Source organism: Bos grunniens, chromosome 2, assembly GCF_055505025.1.
Source record: "Bos grunniens cultivar Pamir isolate PY7600 chromosome 2, Bosgru_T2T1.0, whole genome shotgun sequence".
NCBI lineage: Eukaryota > Metazoa > Chordata > Mammalia > Artiodactyla > Bovidae > Bos > Bos grunniens.
In genome coordinates, this window is record NC_141166.1 from 46,640,631 (window position 1) to 46,665,995 (window position 25,365).

General features: G+C 39.0%; 1 protein-coding gene across 4 annotated transcripts; it reads left to right on the forward strand.

Moving 5' to 3' along the window:
• The first annotated feature begins 647 nt into the window (after positions 1-647).
• On the forward strand, positions 648-23,621 carry TMEM237 (transmembrane protein 237). 4 transcript variants are annotated; one of them, XM_086345889.1, is made up of 14 exons: positions 648-825; positions 2,894-2,925; positions 3,813-3,823; positions 4,733-4,789; positions 6,473-6,550; positions 6,709-6,846; positions 12,617-12,737; positions 13,665-13,822; positions 16,111-16,234; positions 16,516-16,707; positions 18,563-18,636; positions 19,283-19,376; positions 19,775-19,896; positions 21,935-23,621. In XM_086345889.1, exons 1-14 carry the CDS (start codon positions 784-786, stop codon positions 21,994-21,996), a joined length of 1,305 nt encoding a protein of 434 aa, XP_086202015.1. In that variant the 5' UTR covers positions 648-783; the 3' UTR covers positions 21,997-23,621. The 4 variants fall into 4 exon arrangements, with proteins under 4 accessions (XP_086202015.1, XP_086201994.1, XP_086202005.1 ...); XM_086345868.1 differs by lacking the exon at positions 6,473-6,550 and having other exon boundaries at positions 649-825; XM_086345879.1 differs by lacking the exon at positions 6,473-6,550 and having other exon boundaries at positions 661-1,593.
• The last annotated feature ends 1,744 nt before the right edge of the window (positions 23,622-25,365 follow it).

The following is a 25,365-nucleotide window of genomic DNA, read 5'->3' on the forward strand; positions in this document are numbered from 1 at the left end:
TGCCATCCAACCATTATATCCTCTGTCGCCCCCTTCTGCCCTCAGTCTTTCCCAGGGTCTTTTCCAATGAGTCTGCTCTTGTCATAAAGTGGCCAAAGTATTGGAGCTTCCACTTCAGCATCAGTCCTTTCAATGAACTGATTTACTTTAGGACTGACTGGTTTGATCTTCTTGAAGTCCAAGGGACTCTCAAGAGTCTTCTCTAACACCATAGTTCAAAAGCATCAATTCTTTGGTGCTCAGCCTTCTTTTATGGTCCAGCTCTCACATCCATCCATACAGGACTACAGGATCATTCCCTAACTTTCCCCATATCCGATCTGCTCTTTCTTAATTATTGAGCAAACTGAGTGTATGCTTCAAAATATTCGTAGTTTTTTATTTAAAGTGACCATTATTTTTCTCAGAAACCCAACCAAACAAAACGAAGAAAACTGTCATTTTAAAACACTTATGTGAGCTCAGATTTTATGTCGTGCGTCTTTGGATGGAGGGTAAGCAACTGGAGAAAATCTGAGAATTGCCTGTTTCAACACACACTCACTCATACCCGAACCTAAACATTAGGTCTGGTGGCTAAACGCTTGCGTCTCTCAACCCCGAAGCCTCGGAACGCGAAGCCTGCCAAAGCGGAGGCGGGCGGAGACCTGGCCCGGGGGCGGCGGCCTAGTCCGGCTCCGCAGAGCCCCCGCCTCCCGCTGGTCCCGAAGGCTGCAGGGTTGCGGGGAACCAGGCTCCCGCCGGCAGCACTTGCGCCGAGGGAGCCCAGGCGGGCACAACGCCATGAGGGCCGACTCCAGGCTCGGGGTGGAAGAGGACCACCGGGTGAGCGGTGAAGGGCGTGTCAGCCGCTGCCTTAACGCGGCCGCAGCCTCTGGGGCGGGGCCGATACCGACGTGCTGGAGACAAGAAGGGGCGAACCCCAGTCTGGAAGCTCGCGCATCCGCCCCTTCGGTGGTCACAGGAGAGGGATTGGGAGCGGGGGCTAGAAGTTCTTCCCAGGGCCGGACCCGAACTCCAAAAGCCGGGCGGAGAGCCAGGTGTGAAGTTTCCGGGGGGCCTGGGGTGGGGGTGGGGGGGTCTGAGTGAGGGTGTTGCCATGACGACGCCTCACTCACTTAGACCCCGCCCCTGCGGGTGCGGGGGTTGCCAGCGAGGCCCTTATCGACTCCTCCCAGGGAGCGTTTTAGCTGCCCAGGAAAGAGGTTTGTTTGCCAGCAGGGACTTTTAATCCTGGTCTTCTCTCACTTCTCTCGAACAAATCACTGCAACCACTTGGGAGACCACGGGGAAAATAGTGATTGCTACTGCGCATCCGCCGGAGTCTCCCCTCCCGGGGTTCCGACTCCAACGCCCGCCGCAAGTGTAGCCCGGAAAAGCCACACCGGGTCTCCGTGCTCCCCCTCGCTCCCACCCTGCTGCGTGGAGGCTGGGGATCAGTACGGCCTGTGCGGCGCAGCTTGATGACGCATTGCGCCTGCGCGCGCGGCAGCGAGGCGGGTGTGAACCCCGGCGGGGTGTGAGTTACCAGCGCCTGGGAGCCGGCAGCCGCCGGAGAGCCAAGCTTTAGAGGCAATGGGGAAGAAGCAGGTGGTAAGCGAGCCTTAGTTACTTTCAGTTCAGATGAGACTTTCTACTTTTGAGGAACATAGAGGTTGAGTTTCTGGATGGATGACACGTCATTTTTGCGGGACTTTTGAAATGAGGAGTTGTCGTCTGAACTGAGTCTTTGGTTAGAACACGGTCCATAGCGTCTTTAGAACAATACCGTTTTGTAGACTGATGGAACAGTACCCATCCTTTGCCAGTTCAGTTTTGGCTACTGGATAGTGCTAAGACAGCCGGCGATGTCTTAGTCTTGTAGCATTTTTATTAACACACTTTTTTTGAACGAATGGATAGCTGAATGGGACAGTTGTGGAACAAGCAATGAGTTGTTTAAAATTTAACCCTTCAAAATCAATGTCTTCTGCAAGCAACTTGAGATACTTGGAATATTAAACTGATTACTAGACATATTTGTTATTATTTTATTTTGAAAGATTCCAGAGTGCTACTTAACTGTAATTTCTGTGACCTGCAAGCACGTCTTAAAACGTGTGTTATTTTATATTGGCCTATAGCCAATTAATGTTGTGAACACTTTTCTTGTTCATGTAAAGTAGAAAATTTATAGTACATTTAGAATTTTTTTCTTTCTGCCCTAAATTGGGTGTTTCACATTGTATTCAGAGTATATTTTTTAAAAGGTTACTGTGTTGTGTTAGTAACATTTTTAAAATGTTACTATATAAATGTTAGTATTTTACTCTGTGACTTAAAACCTCCATTGGCTTCCCATTGAATTAAAGCAAAATCTCAGTTCTTTCTGTTGGTCTTCCTAATTAATTTTCCCATGCCTTGATAACGGTGCTTCACCTTTATTGGCCTTCTTTTATCTGAAACTCTCCAAGCCCAACCTCCAGTAAAATATTTTGTATTTGCTCCCCTTTGGCTCCTTTCTTATTCAGGTCTCAGTTCAAATACCTCAGAGAGACTTTTCCTAACTAAAGCAGCATTCTTCATCATATATATAAAAATATATATGCCTAATGTTATCTTCTAATATTTAACCATTAGGATGTACTTTGCATAAGGCAAGGATCTCTCGGTTCTGTTTATTAATGTATCTCTAATGCTTAGAACAGTGCCTGGCCTGAAGATAGGAATATAGGAAGGAAGGAATTTTATGTGAAATTTAGAAGTGATAGAAAAAATTAAAATTGCCCATCTGATTTCTCATCTGTATCTCTTGGGTTTCATTTGATGAACAGGGTTATCAAAAGTTTAAAATACGTGAAGTAAAGATGCTCCCCCAGGCCTTCACTTACAAGCAGTTTTCTTTTTCCCATAGCGTCCTCCACGAGCCCTTCCACCTGTGCCAAGGTAAAAATAATTTACAGTAATTTTATTATCTAGTTTTAAAAATGCAAAATAAACAAAGTGAAAAAATTTGACTAGTACCGTTGCACAATTCGAAGAAGGCAATGGCACCCCACTGCAGTACTCTTGCTTGGAAAATCCCATGGACGGAGGAGCCTGGTAGGCTGCAATCCATGGGGTCGCTAAGAGTCGGACACGACTGAGCGACTTCATTTTCACTTTTCACTTTCATGCATTGGAGAAGGAAATGGCAGCCCACTCCAGTGTTCTTGCCTGGAGAATCCCAGGGACGGGGGAGCCTGGTAGGCTGCCGTCTATGGGGTCGCACAGAGTCGGACACGACTGAAGTGACTTAGCATAGCATAGCATAGCATTGCACAATTATAATAATTCAGAAAAGACTTCCTCAAGCTTAAAGATGAAAAATCCTTGAATCATTAAGATAACAGTTGTAATTAAACATTCTGTTTCAAAGACTGAATGTCCACATATTCGTATACTGTGTCTGTTCTGAATGTTTTAGTGATTTGTTGATCAGAATTCTGATCCTCTTTTGTTTGTGAGAATAGTTTCCTCAGAGTTTAAGCTGATTTTAATCAGTGACAACATGAGAGTCCTTAATCTGTTTAACCCACTTTATTAATAGACAGGGAGTATGTATATGTAGGTTCAGAAAATATTGGGGTTATTTTGTTAGTTTTATTAAACAGCTTATTACTTATAAATAATAAGCTAGTTTGTAAATTAGCTTATTTTCTGTGAAAGCTAATTTTATTTTAAATTTGTAATGATATAAGTCAATTTACAATCTGACAGTTTAATAGATTTCTAATTAATAGAGTTTCTCTTTTTGTCTCTGTCCTGATTAAATTTGGTGGTGTCATGTAAAGTGCTATTCAAGGTGAGTTAGTTTTCTGTTAATGTAAAATTTTCTAAATACAGTATTTGATGTTTGGAAGTTAGTTTTTTCCCCCTTAATTTTCCCTTAAACTTGAATCTGAATAGTATATAATGTCACAATTTTTTTTATCATATTAATCTCCTATGACTGCCATTTTTAAAGGATGGCTGATACTATGTGACACTAGTTATATGGTTGATATTTGACCTTAAAAGTTAAAAAGCATTCATCCCTGAATGGAGTCACCTAGAATATAACTGTTGTCTTGCATATAGTTCTGTGATAGGGACTACATCTTCTTTTGTCTCATTTCATCAGGATAGACTGGGTTACGTCACACTAACCCCCAAATCACAGTTACCTAATATCATAAGGGGTTTTTCTGGTTAATGCAAAGTCCATCATAGGAGCAATCCAGGAAAGTTACCTTCCTCTCCCTCTTCACTAATGATGCAGTGATCTCAGCTACTTCCATGCTGCAGTTCTGCCATCTTAACGTGAGGCCCCCTCAGTTGCCACAGCAAGGGATGAGGAAGCTGGAGGGTTACTCACTGGCTCTTTCAATGTCTTGGCCCCCAAATGGCACAGAACACTTCTGCTTACAGCCTGGTCAGAACCAGTCATAGGCCCCAGTGCAAAGGGGCTGGGAAATGTAGGGGATCAGATGAATATTTGATGAGCCCACTTTCTGTCACAGTTTATAACTTTACTGACCAGCTGTGAGCTACCTGTGCTACATTCTGGGCTTCCTTTAACTTTGTCAATTTCTCACCTTCTTCCCCTAATGTATAGAAGTTGACTGGACCCAGGGAAGAGAAGGGAAAGGTCTTCCCCACTAAAAGTTCCCTTTTGACTTTTCCATGCATTGACTTTTAGGCAGCCTTTTCTGGTGTTCTTTCTCTTTTATAGATGATATTCCACTTAGTCGTCCTAAGAAAAAGAAGCCCAGAACGAAAACCCCGCTTGGTAAGAAGTTGTTCTTTGTTGTGTGGGACCACAGGTTTTTCCAGGACCTCGGACATAATAAACATCACAGATCAGGGAGAGGCAAGGCCCTAACAGTCCCAAGTCACTGCTTTATTAAAGATAGGATCAAGTTCACTCTGAAGCAGTGGGATTCTTGATGGTAATGAGGGATAAGGCAATGGGCAGGCTGAGGAGTATCTAGAAACATTTGTGGAATAAAGGGTAGTGCTGCCCCCAATCTTAACTTCCACAACTTTCTTGGACTCTTTGAGGTCTTTTATCCCCAGATAACGTAAGTTGTCTTAAGCTGTGATCAGTTCCAGACCCTTGAACAAGATACTGGATTTAGAGACACAATCCCCTGGACCAGGGATTGAACCCATGTTCCCTGCATTGCAAGATAGGTTCTTAACCACTAGACCACCAGGGAAGCTCAAGCTTGCTTTTTATATAGTAGTTTTAATGTATTTTTCCTGCTGCCATCTCCACTGGTTAGTCTAGCACCTTTCCTCCTCTCACCTGAGGTGCGGGGGGTGCCTCCAACATCGCTCTGTACCTCTAGCTTCCTTCCACCCCACTTTGTCCTGTCCACCACTGCTGGATGAATGTCCTAAAGCTCATAGCTGGTCCTACCTTATACCCGGTGGGAAACTTATATTAGCTTATCATTGCCTAATAAATAGATGGTGGGTGTAAGAAAAGAGAAAAATGGAGATGGATGTATACAGAAAAATATACAGACATGGAACAAAAAGAAAAGAGGCAGAGAGACTTAGATTCACAAAGATACTCGCTGAAATGCTAGGCTCTAAAAGTGTACTCACAATTAAGTACAGACATGTCTTACCTATGGATTTAAAAAGGTCACTGGTGAAGAATGCAATAAAGAGTGAGTTGTAGGAACAGAGGTATAGCTCTATCCCAGCTACCAACTATTTTTCTTGTGAAAAAGAAAAAAAAAATCAGTGCTCTCGACAAAGGGATGTATTGCTGGCTTTTATTAAAGTTGTTGTTTGATTAGGTTATTTCAAATTTTTCACTCCAACAGTTTGCAGTTCTTCTACATAAAATAGTGGATGATGGGGAAGAAGAGATATTTCTATAACATGGATTGCTAGCAGTGAAACTGATGAAAGGACCTGTGCATTATTAATATGTTTCTAATAAATTGCCTTTAACAGAGCTTTAGTTATCTTCGTACCAGCAACAGAGTTTGAGTGTCACATTTGCTAAGGAACGCTGGAAAATATCAACTTAAAAAAATTTTTTTTTGTTAACCTAGTGGACAAAAAGTAGCTTATTTTAGTTTCTATTTCATTGAACACTATTGATAATACCAAGATACTGATAGATCTGTTCATTTGTTCACTCATTTGTATTCTTTTGTGAAGAAACTGGCAAGGGAATGTATGAAGCAGAGTTCAGATCTGCCAAAATGTGTCAAAATCTGTTCAAAGATTTAATGAGGGGAGAGATTTATAAGTTCTCTGTTAACTCCAGTTATCCATGATGAAGTTATCATGTGTTAATTTATAAATGAAGGACTAAACTGTTGATATTTAGAGGCTGATAATCCTCAAGGCATAAGAAAGTTCCCTATGGTGACAGTTTCTATCATGTTTTCACTTTTTTGAAAGTTCAGAAGCGATTTTCCTCCTCCCCGTCTTTTGTTCTTCTTTCTAGTCCCCAGTTTTCTTTCTTCCTCAGTCTTCCTTGTTCCCTCATTTCTTTGTTTTTTCAACTTGAAGCCCAAAGTTACAGGTAAGTGGGGAGGAAATCAAGACTTGGGGCACAATTAGTTCTGTGAGAGAAGAGGATATTAGATAGGAAACGTTCCAGTTCCCCTTTCCCCATATTTTTGAGAGTTAGTAGTCTCTGCTCAAGTTATCCCCATTTCCCCCTACTCTGTATCTCTGTAGCTAGTGCTTCTTCGGAAGGTCTTGTTCAGACTGCTGTTCACAGGCCACCTGAGGGCAGCGAGCCACCAACCAAAGACTCCATAGAACATCAAGAAGCTCCTGTTCAACGGAGGCAGAAGAAAACAAGGCTACCTCTTGGTATGTAAAGAAACCAAGGTTAGGTTGTGACAACAGTTGTGGTTTGAGGGATATGATTAAAAACCTGTCTATTTCTATTTTTCCCCACTCATATCCAGTTTTTGTTTGTTTGTTTGTTTGTTTTTGCTTAAAATTTTTATTGCTAGGGTAACTCCAGAGGGTTAAGTCAGGAATATTTAACAGGATCTCTTTTGATCGTGAAGTGAAGTGAAAGTTGCTTAGTGGTGTCCGACTCCTTGTGACCCCATGGACTATACAGTCCATGGAATTCTCCAGGTCAGATACTAGAGTGGGTAGCCTATCCCTTCTCCAGGGGATCTTCCCAACCCAGGTATCGAATTGGGGTCTCCTGCATTGCAGGCAGATTCTTTACCAACTGAGCTGAAAAGTGAAAGTGAAGTTGCTCAGTTGTGTCTGACTCTTCGCCACCCCATGGACTGTAGCCTATCAGTCTTCTCCATCCATGGGATTTTCCAGGCAAGAGTACTGGAGTGGGTTGCCATTTCTTTCTCCAGGGGATCTTCCCAACCCGGGGATCAAACCTGAGTCTCCCACATTGCAAGGAGATGCTTTTACCCTCTGAGCCATCAGGGAAGCCACCACCAACTGAGCTATGAGGGAATATATGTACAGATTATGAGAGAAGGGATGCAATTTCAGAAGCAAAATAGAAAGTTTAGATCTCGGCATGCCTTCCAATGGACAATGGATATTTAGTCTCTTGACAGTTCTGGAGGCTAGAAGTCCAAAATCAAGGTGTCCGTAGGGCCATGTTTCCTCCAAAGTTTGTAGGAAAGAATCCACCCTAGCCTCTTCCAGATTCTGGTGGTGGTTTGTAGTTCTTGGCATTCCTTGGCTTGTAACAGCATAACTCCATTCTGTGCCCCCATCTTCACATTTTTCCCTGTGTTTCTGTGTCCAACTTTGGCTTTTCTTATAAGGACACCAGCCATTGAATTTAGGGCCCATCCTAATCCAGCATGACCTCATATTAACTTGATCACATCTGCAAAGACCCTATTTCTAAAGTCTCATTCACAGGTATTGGGGATTAGGACTTGCGTATATCTTTCAGGAGAGACAATTCAATCCAGAACATATGTACATACACACACATACAGTAAAAAGAATGGAAGGATATAGCAAAGTGTCAACAGTGGTAAGATTTTTAGAAGGCAGAATTAGGGATGATTTTTAAAAATTTTCTTTATGTTTACTAAATTTTCATATATTGTATGTGTAACTTTTATAATAATTAGAAAATGACAATAGATTTTATTAGAGTAAAAAAAAGGAAGGAACAAAGATTGTAAGATTAGCTTTCTCCCATTAACATTAGCCCCAATGAATGTTTAATTACAAAATAGTTCCCAAGACTATTTCTTTGTTTTCTTAGAAAACAATAGATTCTTATTAGATGAAGAGATTACAGGAGTAGAGAGCAGGAACTAGAAAAGCCAGGAGAATGGAACACAGTTTTGAGAGGCAAGTTGAAGTGGGATACCACAGTGCCGGGGGGCAGTAAGAGGAGAAGTAGAGGGCAGAAGAGACGAAAAGAGACAGAAATGATCCTCAGACAGTTTTACCAACAGTTTATTTCCTTTGATTTAATTCAAGGATAGTTGGATTAAAACTACTGTCTCAGTAATTCAGTTAGGGTACAAAGTTGAAAATCAAGATGGATACCAAAATACCTAGCTTTATAATTCAGGAGCAAATTTATTTATAGAAGTGATAGTTTTTAGAAAATTAAGATCCCAACTAAGTCCTGGGCCAAAGAGTACCTTTACTGCCATTCTAGAATGCACCTGCCACGACAGGCCTAGCTTCCCACATGTTTGTTTCATTTTTATTTTGTCCAGCACATCTGTGGTTGCCTGTACTGCTTCTATTTCCAGCCCAGGCTGTAAGTGCTTTTAAAAATAGATTTCTAGGGTCTTTGTGGGCATTCCAGGGAGCCATTTCCTGTATTTCCAGATAGGAAGAGTTGCTAGTGGGTTAGAAGGCTCTATTGACTTGCCTGAATTTAATGCTTTGTGTTTAGAAAAGAGTTAACTCAGCAGGACTGGACAGGCCTACTTGCTGTAGGGCCGCTTGACTGGAATCTGGGAACTTGGCAGGTAAACAGTTTTCTTAGTTCAGTTCAGTTGCTCAGTTGTGTCCGACTCTTTGAAACCTGATGGACTGCAGCACGCCAGGCTTCCCTGTCCATCTCCAACTCCCAGAGCTTACTCAAACTCATGTCCACCAAGTCAGTGATGCCATCCAACCATCTCATCCTCTGTCATCCCCTTCTCCTCCAGCATCAGGGCCTTTAATCTTTCCCAGCATCAGGGTCTTTTCAAATGAGTCAATTCTTCACATCACGTGGCCAAAGTATTGGAGTTTCAGGTTCAGCATCAGTCCTTCCAATGAATATTCAGGACTGATTTCCTTTAGGATGGACTGGTTGGATCTCCTTTCAGTCCAAGCGACTCTCAAGAGTCTTCTCCAATACCACAGTTCAAAAGCATCAGTTCTTTGGTGTTCAGCTTTCTTTATAGTTCAATTCTCACATCCATACATGACTACTGGAAAAATCATAGCTTTGACTAGACGGACTTTTGTTGGCAAAGTAATGTCTCTGCTTTTTAATATGCTGTCTAAGTTGGTCATAACTTTTCTCCCAAGGAGCAAACATCTTTTAATTTCATGGCTGCAGTCACCATCTGCAGTGATTTTGGAGCCCCCAAAAATAAAGTCTGTCACTGTTTCCATTATTTCCCCATTTGCCATGCCATGAAGCAATGGACATGAGTCTGAGTGAACTCCGGGAGTTGGTGATGGACAGGGAGGCCTGGCGTGCTGCGATTCATGGGGTCGCAAAGAGTTGGACACCACTGAGCAACTGATCTGATCTGATCTGAAGTGATGGGACCGGATGCCATGATCTTAGTTTTCTGAATGTTGAGCTTTAAGCCAACCTTTTCACTCTCCTCTTCACTTAAATCAAGAGGCTCTTTAGTTCTTCTTCACTTTCTGCCATAAGGGTGGTATGATCTGCATATCTGAGGTTATTGATATTTCTCCTGGCAATCTTGATTCCAGCTTGTGCTTCATCTAGCCTGGCATTTCTCATGATGTACTCTGCATATAAGTTAAATAGGCAGAGTGACAGTATGCAGATTTGACATACTCCTTGCTCAATTTGGAACCAGTCTGTTGTTCCATGTCCAGTTCTAACTGTTGCTTCTTGACCTGCATACGTATTTCTCAAGAGGCAGGTCAGGTGGTCTGGTATTCCCATCTCTTTCAGAATTTTCCATAGTTTGTTGTGATCCACACAGTCAAAGGCTTTGGCATAAAGCAGAATTAGATGTTTTTCTGGAACTCTCTTGCTTTTTTGATGATCTAGTGGATGTTGGCAATTTGATCTCTGGTTCCTCTGCCTTTTCTAAATCCAGCTTGAACATCTGGAAGTTCATGGTTCACGTACTGTTGAAGCCTGGCTTGCAGAATTTTGAGCATTACTTTACTAGTGTGTGAGATGAGTATAATTGTGTGGTACTTTGAACATTGTTTGGCATTGCCTTTCTTTGGGATTGGAATGAAAATTGACTTTTTCCAGTCCTGTTGCCACTGCTGAGTTTTCCAAATTTGCTGACATATTGAATGCAGCCCTTTCATAATATCATCTTTCAGGATTTGAAATGGCTCAACTGGAATTCAATCACCTACTAGCTTTGTTCGTTGTGATGCTTCCTAAGGCCCACTTGACTTCACATTCCAGGATGTCGGGCTCCAGGTGAGTGATCACACCATCGTGATTATCTGGATCATGAAGATCTTTTTTGTATAGTTCTTCTGTGTATTCTTCCCACCTCTTCTTAATATCTTCTGCTTCTGTTAGGTCCATACCATTTGTGTCCTTTATTGTGCCCATCATTGCATGAAATATTCCGTTGGTATGTCTTAATTTTCTTGAAGAGATCTCTAGTCTTACCCATTCTATTGTTTTCCTCTATTCTTTACATTGATAACTGAGGAAGACTTTGTCTCTCCTTGCTATTCTTTGGAACTTTACATTCAGATGCTTATATCTTTCTTTTTCTCCTTTGCTTTAGCTTCTCTTCTTTTCTCAGCTATTTGTAAGCCCTCATCAGACAACCATTTTGCCTTTTTGCATTTCTTTTTCTTGGGGATCGTCTTGATCAACGCCTCCTGTACAATGTCACGAACCTCAGTCTGTAGTTCTTTAGGCACTCTATCAGATCTATTCCCTTGAATCTATTTTTCACTTCCACTGTATAATCGTAAGGGATTTGATTTAGGTCATACCTGAATGGTTTAGTTGTTTTCCCTACTTTCTTCAGTTTAAGTCTGAATTTGGCAATAGGGAGTTCATGATCTGAGCCACAGTCAGCTCCTGGTCTTGTTTTTGCTGACTGTATAGAGCTTCTCTGTCTTGGCTGCAAAGAATATAATCAGTCTGATTTTGGTATTGACCATCTGGTCATGTCCATTTGTAGAGTCTTCTTGTGTGTTGTTGGAAGAAGATGTTGGCTATGACCAGTGTGTTCTCTTAGCAAAACTCTGTTAGCCTTTAACCTGCTTCGTTTTGTACTCCAAGGCCAAATTTGCCTGTTACTCCAGGTGTTTCTTGACTTCCTACTTTTGCATTCCAGGCCCATATAATGAAAAGGACATCTCTTTTGGGTGTTAGTTCTAAAAGGTCTTGTAGATATTCATAGAACCGTTCAACTTCAGCTTCTTCAGCATTGCTGGTTGGGGCATAGACTTGGATTACTGTGATATTGAATGATTTGCCTTGGAAACGAACAGAGATCATTCCATCGTTTTTGAGATTGCATTCAGATACTGCATTTTGGACTCTTTTGTTGACCGTGATGGCTATTCCTTTTCTTTTAAGGGATTCCTGCCCACAGTAGTAGATATAATGGTCATCTGAGTTAAATTCACCCATTTCAGTCTGTTTTAGATCACGATTCCTAAAATGTCAATGTTCACTCTTGCCATCTCCTGTTTGACCACTTCCAATTTACCTTGATTCATGAACCTAACATTCCAGCTTCCTATGCAACAGTTGTCTACACTGATACAAAGCTTTCTCTATAAACTGTCAGGATGGCTCACTGTGCACTTATGCAAACAGTGAGATTTATGCTGAGCACCTGCTTTTCTTCTGGGAGTCTAGAATTTTGGTATGTGTTTGGCAGGAGGTACCTCTGTGATCACTCCCCAGTAAAATTCCTGGCTGCTAAGTGACTGATGAGCTTCCCTGGAAAGAGCAAGGAACATGTATATCATCACAACTTGTTGCTGGAAGAGTTAGCACCATCCTGTGTGACTTCACTGATAGAGGACTCTTGGAAACTTGGACTTGGTTTCTTTGGGACTTTGTTCCATGAGCTTTTTCCTTCTTCTGATTTTTGTGTCTTTTTCCTGTAATAAACCGTAACTGTGAGTGTAAATGACTTGTGAGTCCATTGAGAGAATCATAGAACTTGGAGGTAATCTTGGAGCTCTGACACACCCTCAATGTTGGATGACTTAATTTTTCTTTTTTCATGTTGTTTGGCATCATGATTTCAAATTTTCTGTTGAGTGTTTAGAGGTGTAAAATTTTAAAAATTAAAGATTAATAAGGTGGTGAAAAAAATTGGGGGCCAATTAGAATTCTTAAAGTTCTTTTGTCTTACAGAAATCTTACATGCTACTTTTCTTTTTTTGCATTACAGTTATTTAAAAACTTAATCTGCTTTATTTTCAGAATTGGAGACTACCTTGACCCAGAAGAAGACAGCTAGTCCATCTTTATTACCAAATGAAAATGGTATCAATGTGGAGCCAGATGAGGAGCCAGTTATTCAGAAACCTCGAAGGAAGACGAAGTAAGGATTTATTTGTCCTTCTAAATATTCTGCAGATATACCCTGATGCTTAATTTGGAGCTCCCAAAAAGCAGCTTCTAAGTCTTATTAAATGCTTGCAGTTGTGTTCTCTCGCATAAGTAGTATTACAAAGGTATTAGTTAAACTAATCTAAGAATAACTTTGAAAAGAGTAAGCCCACTGAGAAAAGTAAAATATTATATTTAAATAAATAAAATATTTAGGAGCTGTATCTAAAGAAGAGGAACACAAATAGAAGATTTTATATAAGTAGTAAAAACATTACCTATTAAAGATATTAAAAATTAAAGGTGATATCACTTTCATGCATTGGAGAAGGAAATGGCAACCCACTCCAGTGTTCTTGCTTGGAGAATCCCAGGGACAGGGGAGCCTGGTGGGCTGCCATCTATGGGGTTGCATAGAGTTGGACATGCCTAAAGTGACTTAGCAGTAGCAGTATAATAAGGTAGGCTATTATTTATTTTCTCGTATTAATAGAATTAAAATTATGATTATTCTAACAATACATAAAATGTTTATTTCATAGGAAATTAAGTCCCAGGTAAGATAGAATGGTAGACTCTAAAGGAGTATACTGGAAGTTATATAACGTTGTTGTTCATATTTGGAAATGACTCTACAACATAGTGATCAGTATCTATATAGAATCATATACTTTTAAGTCTATAAAGAACCTTTCAAATCTAGTTCAGTCACTTCATTTTCCAGATGAGAAAACTGAGGTCCACAGAAATGTAAGTGACTTGCTGTACATAACAGTTAATAACTGATCCATTTGAATAAAAACCAAATTTCCTGACTCCAAATCCAGGGTTCTTTCCATTAGACTCACAAGAACCTCCTTATTTGGGTCTATAAAAGGTCAGAAATAATCCATTTTTCTTACATTCTCCTTGATTACAGGAAAACCCAGCCAGCGGAATTACATTATGCCAATGAACTAGGAGTTGAAGATGAAGACATAATTACTGACGAGCAAAGTAGTCCAGAACAACAGTCTGTATTCACTGCACCCACGGGCATTAGCCAGCCTGTAGGCAAAGTGTTTGTGGAAAAAAGCAGTAAGTAGGTCCTTATTTTGGAACATGAACCCTTTAAGAATTATACAAGGATATCCTTTGACCTAGGAATTATACTTCTGGAAATCTGAATTAAGGAAATAAGTAAAAATATGGATAAAAATTTATACATAAAGCTAATCATCATATTGTTATTAATGAGAGCAAAAAACTGGAAAAACATAAAGCTAATCATATTGTTATTAATGAGAGCAAAAAGCTGGAAAAAACCATCATATTGTTATTAATGAGATCAAAAAACAAGGGGAGTGATTTCAGACAGTTTATGGCATATCTATACAATGAAATCTTCTGCACCACTAAAAATAATGTTTAGGGAGAACTTTTCACTTCATGTTAAGATGCTAATGAAAAGCAAACATACATACTTGTAGTTAGATTTGAACTATAGAGAAATGCATAGGACAAAAGACTAGAAGAAAATATGCTAAAATATTAATGCTGGTTGTTTCTAGGTTATGAGATGATTGGTAATTTAAAAAACCTCCCTCTCCTCCCACCCATTTCTTTATTCTCTGTTGTACTTTTACCAGTTTTCTGCAATTGGTAGTGATATTGGTGGTGGAGCAAGTAATGATATAAATGCTATCATTAAAAATAAATAAGAGAAAATACATGAGAGTATTGCCATATTAAATGAGGAATACAACATTATAGCTATATTTTCTTTTAGAAAAATAGTTCTGACATTGTATATAGCACACATTGGTTATAACACTACATCTGTGGTGTTTAAGAAAAACCTACTGAAAGCATGATCAGAACCATATATTAGTCCCATGGATATGCTGTGAACATGCTGCCTAAAGAACTCATCTAAAACATAAAGGTTAACCCTTAAAATTTACAACTTAGATTTTGCGTAAATTGTTTTAGAATTCTGATTCCTTAAGAGCCCACTTAAGGGATCTTGGCTTTGTTGGCCAGTGAGAAACCTGTGACCCAGAGAGGCAGACTCACCCAGGGTCTCACAGTTGATTAGTACAGAATAGGGACTCGAACCAAAGTTTCATGACTTCTAGGTAAGGGCTGTTAGAGGAGCCTGGCAGGCTCCAGTCCATGGGGTTGCAAAGAGTCAGACACGACTGAGCATGCACGCAGCAAGCAGCAGGACTAGTATACCGTGTGGCCATTTAATTTGCTTCAGTCTATTTTCAAGCACTGGAGGGCCTGATGTTGAAGCTGAAACTCCAATACTTTGGCCATCTGATGCGGAGAGCTGACTTATTTGAAAAGACCCTGATGCTGGGAAAGATTGAGGGCAGGAGAAGGGGATGACAGGATGAGATGGTTGGATGGCATCACCAACACAATGGACATGGGTTTGAGTGGACTCTGGGAGTTGGTGATGGACAGGGAGGCCTGGTGTGCTGGCCTCATGAGTCGGACACGACTGAATGACTGAATGAACTGAACTGATTTTCAAGCAATATCACTCAATCCTCATTTTTATTCTTGCTTCCTGTAGCACAGAAACTTCCCTTAGTAAAGTAACTGACCATGAAACGTACCAGTGATTTGCCCAGCAGTTGCTTTTTCTTTGGGAACATTAGGTATCCCACTTTTGTCTTTCCTTCTCCAAAGTGTCTGACAGCCAGGTTTTTCAAAGATAATGGAACCTTTCCAGTTTCCTGAGGTCCATTTGTGGATTGGCTGATGACTGAGAAGGAGCCTCCTTGTCTGCAGTAGAAGCATAAAGCTCTGCTCACAGTATTGAGTTCTGACCTTTGAACTGATGGTTTCCATGGGAATCTTAAGACCAGTGTATGAAACAATCTGTTTCTCTTCTGTCACCACAGAACACCATACTACATACGCTGGCATCTTTGCCTGAGAAATTTGAAGTGTTTTCAAATATTGACTTATCTTTATAGTGGTAGGATTTACACTTTGATACTTGTAAAAATCTCTAAATTAGAATGTTTTAGACTATATCATGTTAAAGGTTTCCAGACTTCATTCTGAATTACAAGTTCATTGTATTTCATTAAATAAATTGATTTCCAAGACTGCTACTTTAACATCTGTTTTGGGTTGAGAAGAAATTACGTGGACATCATTTACTTCTCTTCAAGATTAAAACATTGTATGTTTTTAGCAACTGAGAGAAAAGAGGCTTCTGAAATAGGAGCCAAATCAGGGAGAATTTTAAGACAAGAAAACTGTAAAATTTCAGTCTCAACGTTGAGGGTTCTTAAATGTGGAATAACAAGAAAGATCACCAGGGTTCTCTGTTGTGAGTTGTTTTTAATTGTGTGTTGTGTTCTTAGGGCGATTCCAGGCTGCTGATCGTTCAGAGTTGATTAAGACCACAGAAAAGATCGATGTGTCAATGGACATGAAACCTTCCTGGACGACCAGAGATGTTGCACTGTCGGTGCATCGGGCTTTCCGGTGACTGATTTTGTTGGACTTTTCTAAAGACTAATGTTCCACAATTTTTTTTTTTAAGAATTGATTGTTCAATAATGTTAAAAAATTGACAGCTTAAAATGGTGGGTGGATATAGTTTTCAGACATTCAATTAGATTTAAATGATCTGCCTGTTAGTATAGAGAAAAGAAAAGCTTGTTTCTGTGAAATGTTGAACTTTATTCTTACACATGAAGAGATTTGAAGAATGAGCTTTTTGCTTTAGTCTTTCGTGTATGTTAACAAAACCCTTTTCCATTCAGGATGATTGGTGTCTTCTCCCATGGCTTCCTGGCTGGCTGTGCTGTGTGGAACATTGTTGTGATCTATGTTCTGGCAGGAGATGAGCTTTCTGACCTCTCAAACCTTCTGCAGCAATACAAGACATTAGCATATCCATTCCAGAGTCTTCTCTACTTGCTTTTGGCTCTGAGTACAGTTTCAGCCTTTGACAGGTAAGACTGTTGTGACTGTAGGCCCCTCTAACTTTCTTCGGAAGGAAGTGTTGAGCAAAATGTGTCCCTGACAAACTATGACATTTTCAAAATAGAATTACAGGATATTAATATTATTTTGACTTTTTAAAGAGCCATTCTGTTTCTGTTCTTTTTGAGGGGAGGAGATGGGACGATTGTGAGCAAAAACATACCCCAAAGTCTTAACCCGTTCCAGCATCAACTCTAAATCCAAAATTTCATCCAAATATAATCAACTCAAAAAGTCCCAAACATACACACTGCTGTATCTATAACCAACAGGGACCTATTGTATAGACCATGGAACTTTGCACAGTGTTATGTGGCAGCCTGGATGGGAGGGGGGTTTGGGGGAGAATGGATACATGTATATGTATGGCTGGGTCCCTTCTCTATTCACCTGAAACTATCACAACATTATTAATTGGCTATACTGCAATACAAATGGAGAAGGCAATGGCACCCCACTCCAGTACTCTTGCCTGGAAAATCCCATGGACAGAGGAGCCTGGTGGGCTACAGTCCATGGGGTTGCGAAGAGTCGGACACGACTGAGCGACTTCACTTTCACTTTTCACTTTTGTGCATTGGAGAAGGAAATGGCAACCCACTCCAGTGTTCTTGCCTGGAGAATCCCAGGCACGGGGGAGCCTGGTGGGCTGCCGTCTACAGGGTCGCACAGAGTCGGACACGACTGAAGCAACTTAGCAGCAGCAGCAGCAGCAGGACTGCTCTAACAAAAGTACCGCAAACTGGGTGGCTTGAAACAACAGGAATGTGTTCTCTCACAGTTTTGGAATCTGAAAGTCTAAAACCAATAACCCTGTGTACGAGACAGCAAAAGTGACGCTGATATATGGAACAGTCTTGTGGACTCTGTGGGAGAGGGAGAGGGTGGGAAGATTTGGGAGAATGGCATTGAAACATGTAAAATATCATGTATGAAACGAGATGCCAGTCCAGGTTCAATGCACGATACTGGATGCTTGGGGCTAGTGCACTGGGACGACCCAGAGGGATGGTATGGGGAAGGAGGAGGGAGGAGGGTTCAGGATGGGGAGCACATGTATACCTGTGATGGATTCATTTTGATATTTGGCAAAACTAATACAATTATGTAAAGTTTAAAAATAAAATAAAAAATTAAAAAAAAATAAAAAATAAAACCAAGTTGTTGGCAAGGTTGGTTCCATTTTAGAGGGATCCATGGAGAGTCTATTCTTGCCTGTTTCTTAGCTTCCAGTGGTTTCTGGCAGTCCTTGGTGTTCCTTGGCTTGTAGATGCATTACTCCAGCCTCTCCCTCAATTATCAGATGACAGTCTTACCTGTGTGTTCATGGATCTGTGTCTCTTCTTATAAAGACACCAGTCTTATTGGATTAGGCCCCTTGTAATGGCCTCATCTTAAGTTGACTGCATCAGTAAAGATTCTATTTCCAAATAGGGTCACATTCACAGGTTCCAGGATTTAGAAGTTCAATATATCTTTTTAGGAACACAATTTAACCCACTAAGAAAACAACAGCTTGTCACTCAATATGAGTAATAAAAGGAAGTAGAATCTAATGAAATAGCTGATCAAATTTGTTTCTTCTTAATGCTAAAGGAATAATGACTAAAATAGTCTTTTAGTTAAATGTTTTATGTGGCCTTTGTAAATAAGATTCTTTTGTGTGTGTTAAGTATAAACTGTAGCTACTTAAAGCTTCATAACAGACAGTACATGTGGTAGCATTAAAATAGAGAAGAAACTGTTGTCTAGAGACTACAGTTTTGTACAGTTTTGTAATAAGTTTACAACTACACTGTGACGAGAGGCTTTTGTATTTTCTAGGATTGACTTTGCTAAAACGTCAGTAGCAATCCGAAATTTTCTTGCTCTGGATCCAAGAGCTTTAGCATCTTTCTGTAAGTAAATAATTTGATAACTGTGTAAATTTGAATCAGAAAAAAAGTATAATTTTATTTTTTAAATGATTTTATATTATTGCTACTTCTAAACATTTCATATCAATATTCAGTGGAATTTGTAATTAAACTATGGTAGGTATAATTTTGATAGAATTATTTTTCAGTGGAGGTTTAGAATTATTTTTCAGTAGAGGTTATCTAACTTTTTAAAGTTTATTGTTCTGTATTACTTAATATTTAACTTTTGTGTTTTCTACTTGACATTAAACAAATAGGCTGATAGGGCATTTTAGTAACAAATACTATTTTTTTTTACCTTTTTGGTAATTTGGAGTAAATTTTGTTCTAATTATGAGAATGTTAATAAAACTAATTTTAAGACCTTGAATCATTTAATTTCTTAAATGATCTTCTAGATTCTTGTCAGTCTAATGATAAAATAGTGAGTATCTAAAGACCCTTCTCTACCTATATTGAAAAATAATGTAAGACTATCCAGCCTATTGAAATTGACCAAATGAAAATTTTTTGTGTCATCATTTCCCAAAGCTCAGATTATTTTTGACCTTAAAGTTATTTATAAGTTCCAAACAAACTGGGTTGTTAAAAGTACATGATTAGTAATTCATTTGTCTTTTCTCAGTGTACTTTACTGCTCTTGTATTATCTCTGAGTCAACAAATGACGAGTGACAGAATCCACCTTTACACACCTTCTTCTGTTAACGGTAGCCTCTGGTAAGGATTCATAGTAGCACTTGTAATTGTTGATCGTAATAATAGCAACAGCGGGAGGAATGGTGCTATTCTTGTTTTTTCAAGATAGTAATGAGGGCCTTGTTTTTGTTTCTACAATTGTGGCCAAAAAAACCCCCTATTCCACTGGTTAATGGATAACTATTGTTATATACTCTTGCATTTTTAATGAAATGTTTTGTAAACAATGTTTTAAATCTTTTAAGTTATGGTTTTAAAATTCTCATGCTATATAGTGTATTTCATAGGGAAGTTTTATTTTATGCTTGTTACTCCTCTAGATAAGGATGGCTAATTTTTTTTTAAGTTTATAAAATAGATATATCTGGATATATGGATCACAATGAAGACATTTCTGATGAGTATTTCTGTACCTCTAGGGCAGAAGGAATTGAGGAGCAGGTTCTTCAGCCATGGATTGTGGTGAATCTGGTGGTGGCCGTTCTGGTTGGGTTATCTTGGCTTTTTTTGTCTTACAGGCCAGGCATGGATCTTAGTGAAGGTATTAAAGAAAAAAATAGTATAAGTACATCATAAAATCTTCTATAATGACTTCATAAATCTTCTTTTAATGGATATAGCATTATGTCATTTATACTTTATAGTATTATAACATTTCAATAACAAAGATGCATTTAAAATAACCCAAGAAGTATAACAATAAAGCGGTGAAACTGAATGCTGCAAAAAACAGAGGCGTGTGTAGGAGAGCTGGAGTCTTGGAGCACTTAATGAGGGTTTCCACATATTTTGGAGATATTTCTTTTCTTGGACCCTTTCAGGTATTTTATAGAAAGTCTTTGCTCTTCCTTTCTCTTAGTCTCTTTCTGATCAAAGTATCTCTTGCTGCTCAGTCACTAAGTCGTGTCTGACCCTTTGCGAACCTATAGACTATAGCCCTCCAGTCTCCTCTGTCCATGGGCTTTTCCCAGCAAGAGTACTGGAGTGGGTTGCCATTTCCTCCTCCAGGGGATCTTCCCGACCCAGGGATTGAACCTGCAGCTCCTGCTGTGCTTCCTGCATTGCAGGCAGATTCTTTACTGCTGAGCCTCTCGGGAAGCCCATAAATTTGAAATTAATCATATGCTTCATCTGTTAGCCTCTGCTAGACACATATTCAGGTGAATTTACCCTTACCTCCTCCTCTACCTGGCACAAATTCTTAACCCTTCATTGTCTAATGAAGTGTTTAGCAATCTTTAAAGTGCCCAGAGTAAAGTGAGATTTACTAATCTGTAGTCCTCAGACCTCTTTTGGAACACCTGAAGAAGGATCACATTTGTAAACTGCTCGTCTTTCAGCATTGCTCTGAGAACAGCTTAATATTTGTATTGTAAGTTGTGTTTCCTGGTAGATGTTCCACAGTTTCACCCTTGAATCTCTTTGCTGTTTTCTGGACTTTGGCTATTATTTCATTCTTGATTTGTTAAACAAAGCATTTAACCACAATTTGATCAACTGATTACAGCCTGTGTCTCAGAAATCTTGAAACTGAGAATCTTTCCAACATTTCCATTTGTAAAAACCAAGACAAAAAATGTAATCTTGTGTGTTTTCATTCATGAATGTACCTTTTCTTGTGTTATTCACTAATTATTCCTTTTAGATATATTTAAAATATTTTAAAAAATCTTCTTAGGCTTTAGGTAGTTCGCAGTTTTTCTTTAACTTGGTGTAGTTTTTCATCATTCAAAGTTTTTTTTTTTCATCTCATGTTTACATCAGGGGACTTTATTTTACTAAATTCCTAAGGTTTTCTTTTTTTAATATTTATTGGTATTTTAGTAAATTATGGGACTATGCTTAGTGATAGTTTAAATGTCGAAATGCCAGTTAATAACATTCTCCACTGGGATTGAAGCTAATTCAGCTGGCTTATGCAGTATTCAATCTTAATCATAAAGTATATGTTACTTATATTTCCAGAATCCTGCTCTCTTTTAGGGTTATGTGAGTCAAATAGCATTTCCATATGGACAAAAAAAAAAAAGGAAATATAAAATGGGAAGATAATTCTCACTTAAAGGGAGTTCATGGTGATTAAATGGGGTCACATATTTAAACTTTCCTGGCACACACCTAATCTTAGTTCCAGGTCCTCCTCTATGGCTGTGTCCTATATTTTAGGTTCTCATGATCACTATAGAATTAGACTTCTTTAGCCGTTTAATGATCCTGGATTCTCTAAGTGTTTTAAACTTCCTGGTATGAGTTATTATATTGTCTCTATTGTATATATTTTATTTTTCAGGAGTTACAATGCATTAAAAACTTGTACATCTCAAAATGCAAAACTTGTATTTTTGTCAATAGCTCATCTTTTAAAACTCAGAGTTCACTATCAAGAAATCTTACTTGTACTCAAGTAAGAATTATATGATATAATAATTATATAAAGAATTTATAATAATAATTTATAACATAAAGAATTATAATTCTATAATATGTCAGTATTTTAAGACTGTTCATTAGTAAGTTATAAAACTTTTTGAGATGCTGGGAAATCATTTTAAGTATGATTTGTTCATTTTCTCTCCCAGAGTTGATGTTTTCCTCAGATGTGGAAGAATATCCTGATAAAGGAATCAAAGCCTCTTCATAGTGCCAACTCACCTTCTGAGTAATGACCTAGTATTTAGAATTTTTCCCATTCTTGTTTGTAAATGTATTTTTATATATGTACAGATGTATTTGGAATTGATTTTTGATATATAATACTGAAAAATGTCTCAGGATTATGGAAAATGTTAAAATTGTATCTGTAATTTATACCCAAACATTAATTTCTATAGCATTATCATCTTTATGATGAAGGAGATAATGAACTAGAAACCAACAGGTGAAAGTGTTTATTTCCTGTTTTTTCAGATTAGTTGCATTTATAATCATTATCTTTAAAAGCAGTAATACAGTGCTTTTAAAAAAGCCATAACTTTAGTGTTACAAAATATCTATCAAGTTTAAACATAAGTTTAGAGAATAGAGAAGAAGTGGAGGAAAAGGACCTTCATTATTTATTTTTCATGTTTCCTGACTGAATAAATTGAAGTATGAATTTTGTCATTTTTGAAACTGGTTCAGTGGTTGTGTATCATGTAATAAGTAAAATGTAATTTAGCTTGAAAGATGGCTAATAAAAAGGAAATGTAACTTTCGTTTGAGAAGTTATATAATTGTAAAAGTTTATTTTTTTTTAAGACCTATACCAGTAGTTCCCATATCTGGTTGCACATCAGAATCATATAGGGAGCTTTAAGAAACATACATAGCAAGAGAGAAGCCAAGCTGGCCAAGAGTTCGGGAGAGTAAAGGAGAGGCCTGTGAGCTTATTAAGTTAACACTCATTTGACCTCTGCAGACCTTTTCCCCTGCCTCTTTTTTTAAATGACAAGAAGTATGAGTCGAAATTCACCGTACCTGTTCCTGAGTTCTTTGTCAGAGAGATCTTTGACCTTCACGGAAATCCCACTCTTCAGGTGGGTCCTGCACTGGAAGAGATCTCTTCAGAGCTGTATCTATTGGTGCCTCAACTGACATGAGACTTAGAGCTCAAGACATTAAGGCTCACTGTGGGAAAAGATGTCTCAGAGTCTCTTGAGCACCTCAGTAAAACTGAGCCTGCCCTGATTAGCAACCCACTGAATGTTGTGGAATAGAAGAGGACTGATAAGTTGATGGTGGAGTTGGATGGCGCTGAGAATAGGTCTAAATTTGATACACATGCCAACTAGGAATATCTTGCTTGTCTATAAGGTATTCTCCAGCTGTCAGGAGCTGCTGAAAAGGGAATCCCCCTACTGTTACATGTATGTGTATGTCTATGTATATATTAAGTTCTATACAGTTTTATCAATTGTGTATGTTTGTGTATCTACCAAGTCTAAAAGCTGTAAGAATCTCTCATGTTGCCCTTTTATAAACAGACAATATCCTTCCTACATCCTTTCCCTGTACCCCTAACCCCAAGCCCTGGCAATTACTAATGTCTTCTATTTCTTAAATCTTATAATTTCAATAATAAGTTGAAATATACAGTATATAATCTTTAGGGATTAGCTTTTTTCTGCTCAGTGTATTCCCTGGAGATTCACCCATGTTGTAAGGCCATAGTTCATCCCTTTTGATTGCAAAGTCACATTGCAAGTTATTGAAGTTTAACCATTTACCTGTCAAAGGACATCTGAGCTGATTCCACTTTTTTATTTATGAATAAAACTACTATGAAAATTTGTGTATAGGTTTTTGAATGAATGTGAGTTTTACAGATTTTATTTTCTTGGGCTCTAAAATCAATGCAGACAGAGACTGCAGCCACGAAATTAAAAAATGCTTGCTCCTTGGAAGAAAAGCTATGACAAACTTAGACAGCCTATTAAAAAGCAGAGACATCACTTTGCCAACAAAGGTCCATATAGTCAAAGCTATGGTTTTTTCAGTAGTCATGTATGGATGTGAGATTTGGAACATAAAGAAGGCTGAGCACCAAAGACCTGATGCTTTTGAATTGGAGTGCTGACTCCAAGAGTGCTCGCAAGAGTCTTCTCACAAGGTCAAACCAGTCTATCGTGAAGGAAATCAATTGAGAACATTCATTGGAAGGACTGATGCTGAAGTTGAAGCTCCAATACTTTAGCTACCTGGTGCAAAGAGCCAACTCATTGAAAAAGACCCTGATGCTGGGAAAGATTGAGGGCAGGAGGAGAAGGGGACAACAGAGGATAAGATGGTTGGATGGCATCATTGACTCAATGGACATGAGTTTGAGCAAACTCCAGGAGATAGTGAAGGACAGGGAAGTCTGGTGTGCTCCAGCCCATGGGGTCACAAAGAGTTGGACAAGACTTAGTAACTGAACAACAAAAACACCCAGGAGTACAACCACTGGGTTGTATGGTAGTTTTATGTTTAGTTTGTTAAGAAATTGCCAAACTCTTTTTCTAGGGTGACCATACCATTCTACACATTCCCACGACATTTTGTGTGTGTGTGTGTATGAAGAATCCAAATCAATTTTTTTAAATGTCCCACCTGTATTGTTATTTAATTTTTTCTCCTGAAAGTATCATCCACTTTGTATCTCCTGAATTTCCTATAGCCCAGAAGTTAGGGCTAGAGGTTTGGTTAGATTTAGGTTAGATTTTTGTTGCATCACATGAACCCTAAGGAAGTTGGAGTGTGCTGATGGACAGCAAGTCTCTTTGAACAGTCATTAAACACGACCCAAAATGACAGCAAACATGTCAAGGATGTTGAGCTATTGTGTGGTGAGCCCTGAAGAGTGAAAAGTGAGGATCAGGTTTTTACCTCCAAGAACTCTTATTTTTTGAAATTAACAACTAATTCTAATAGTGTGAGCCCACTAATAGGAATATGCCAAGTAGAAGCTTGGAGACAGCAGTTAATTCTGCTTTGGGGGTATGTGTATGGGGTTATAAAACTTAACTAAAGGCTAAACTCTGAGGTGACCGTTGAATAAAAGAAAACCTGATTCCATATAGAATAGACATAAGAAATGATCCTGAGGTGGTATAGAGCATTTTGGGGTCCCTTGTTTTCTGTATTAAAGAATTTTTTGTGGCCGATTAAAGAAACTCTGAACATTTCTGATTCCGTGTGTTTTAAAAGGTAAGCTGCATGAACACTGGGGCAGTGGGAAGGGTGGATAATGGTAGGCCAGGGACCCCTGCAGTAAAGCACTGCAGTCGTCTATGTGAGATACCCTAAATGAGGAGCCATAAAGAGGAATAGTCGGGTTCAAATATTTAGGATATGAATTAAAAACTGTCAAGTTTTAAGATTTTGTGGATATGACATTGCTACACGAAATGTGTTTGGAACATAGACGTCTGAGAAGGAAGATGAATGTTAATGTGTTGGGTTATGAATCTATGGGACAGTCGAGTAAAAGTATCCAAGTAGACTGTTAAAAATATAGCATCTGGAACTCAGGGGATAGTATTTGGAGGTGTAT

Coding starts and splice junctions, on each gene's coding strand:
- TMEM237 (XM_086345889.1), top strand. CDS start 784: ATGAGGGCCGACTCCAGGCTCGGGGTGGAAGAGGACCACCGG. Junction 19,377..19,774: donor TCTGTTAACGGTAGCCTCTG/GTAAGGATTCAT, acceptor CTGTACCTCTAG/GGCAGAAGGAATTGAGGAGC. Junction 19,897..21,934: donor AGGCATGGATCTTAGTGAAG/GTATTAAAGAAA, acceptor TTTCTCTCCCAG/AGTTGATGTTTTCCTCAGAT.